Source organism: Uranotaenia lowii, unplaced genomic scaffold, assembly GCF_029784155.1.
Source record: "Uranotaenia lowii strain MFRU-FL unplaced genomic scaffold, ASM2978415v1 HiC_scaffold_1388, whole genome shotgun sequence".
Classification (NCBI taxonomy): Eukaryota; Metazoa; Arthropoda; class Insecta; order Diptera; family Culicidae; genus Uranotaenia; species Uranotaenia lowii.
Window position 1 is genome coordinate 4,394 of NW_026597397.1, and position 1,607 is coordinate 6,000.

Genomic DNA, 1,607 nt, shown 5'->3' on the forward strand with positions numbered 1-1,607 from the left:
ATTATGCTAAAAACTTTAGTTAATTTTAACAAAAAGCCAAAAAAGCTTTGTGAACAACAATACTTCAACCATGATTTTCCAATATTCAGAAAGTTTGCTCGATTGGCTCCCGCGAATGACAGTTCGATTGGCTCCCGTCATTCTCTTTGCCAGACTATATGAAATTATAGTGTCTATATTTTTAACAGGTGAGTAAATGAAGGCTCATTATTGCAATCAAATGCCTCGCACCGGTACCACGTGCTTTGAACAGAAGAAGGAAAAACACCCGCCAAAATTTCTCCATTCAAATTTTTTATGCTCAGCAAGCTTTGATTTGCTTTCCAGTACCACGTGAACTTTGGATGGTCGTTTCTAATACCCGGCCCATGGTGATGGAGAAAACAACCCCGCCAAACGGAAAATTCGGTTTTGAAAAATGGGTGCCATGACTTTTGATTTGTGGGAATAAAAACAAAAGTTGTGTGGGAGGGTCCCTTATCCTTGGAGGGAGGGGCTCAGAACTATCACTAAAACCTTACCCTGGTCCAAAAACATCTCTGTACCAAATTTCAGGCTGATCGGTTAAGCGGTGTTGATTTGTATAAGGTGCATACAAACATATATATATATATATATAGACTATAGTCCAACTCATCTTTATATATTAGATTCTTTTTGATTTTTTTTTATTAATAATCAGTTAAAAAAAGTTATCACACGAATTCCATGAAAATGTCTTTAATAAAATAATAATAATAATTTCTGTGTACATTCTGCAAATGATAATCTACAATCCCGATTTAAATACATAGTGAGACATGATACTCAAAAACATTAAAATTAAAGCTTTTTTGCTAAAGATTTAGCGATTGTAATTTAAATTCACAATCTTTTTCGATCAGAAAAAAAAGATAAAACGTGTTAGTCAAATGTGAAGCAATTTCGTGAAAAATTTTTCATAACCCCCAGACATTTTTTTCGGTGAAGAGTACCGCTGAAATCTAAAATGAACTCAAATTTTTCGTAACGGCTAGTTCGTACCGCTAGAAGAAAAGCTCGCAGTTGAAAAAAATGTTTGCATCTTTTGCAGGATGTTGGTGAAAATACTGTTTCGTTGATTTATATTTCGAATTTAAGTGCGTTAAAATGGATGAAACTTTTACCGTAAACTTGGGGTCAGTTAAACAGGATCTAATCCTGGGTATGATCGAGTGCCAGAAGCGGGGACTAGTGCAGAGTGCCAAATGGCTGGCGGAATTAAGTCACGGATTGAATGACGTTTCAATCGAACCCGCAAGTCGGCGATCCAGCGATACCCTGAACGCAGGAATATCCGACGAGGAGTACGATGATTACGTGCTAGCTAAAAGCTATTTCGACGTGCGTGAGTATGACCGATCCGCGTACTTTACCCGGAATTGCAATTCGCCGGTTCCCAAATTTTTGCATATCTATGCCACATACATGTCCAAGGAGAAAAAGCGCCTGGACAACATGAGTGACAATTCTATCGTAAACTCAACCAGCCACGTTAAGGACTATTCGGAGCTGTTAGCTTCACTCCGCACAGAGCACAGCCTCCGGAAGTTAGACGGCTATTGTCTCTATCTGTATGGAGTAATATT

The 1,607-nt window shown here is 38.0% G+C and overlaps 1 protein-coding gene across 1 annotated transcript; it reads left to right on the forward strand.

The window, feature by feature from the left end:
* Positions 1–1,071: 1,071 nt before the first annotated feature.
* Positions 1,072–1,602, forward strand: LOC129759320 (cell division cycle protein 23 homolog; the record flags this gene model as incomplete). The annotated part of the gene is made up of 1 exon (XM_055756725.1): positions 1,072–1,602. A coding segment is annotated over exon 1 (474 nt), but the record flags the coding sequence as incomplete, so codon positions are not given.
* Between the last annotated feature and the right edge of the window lie 5 nt (positions 1,603–1,607).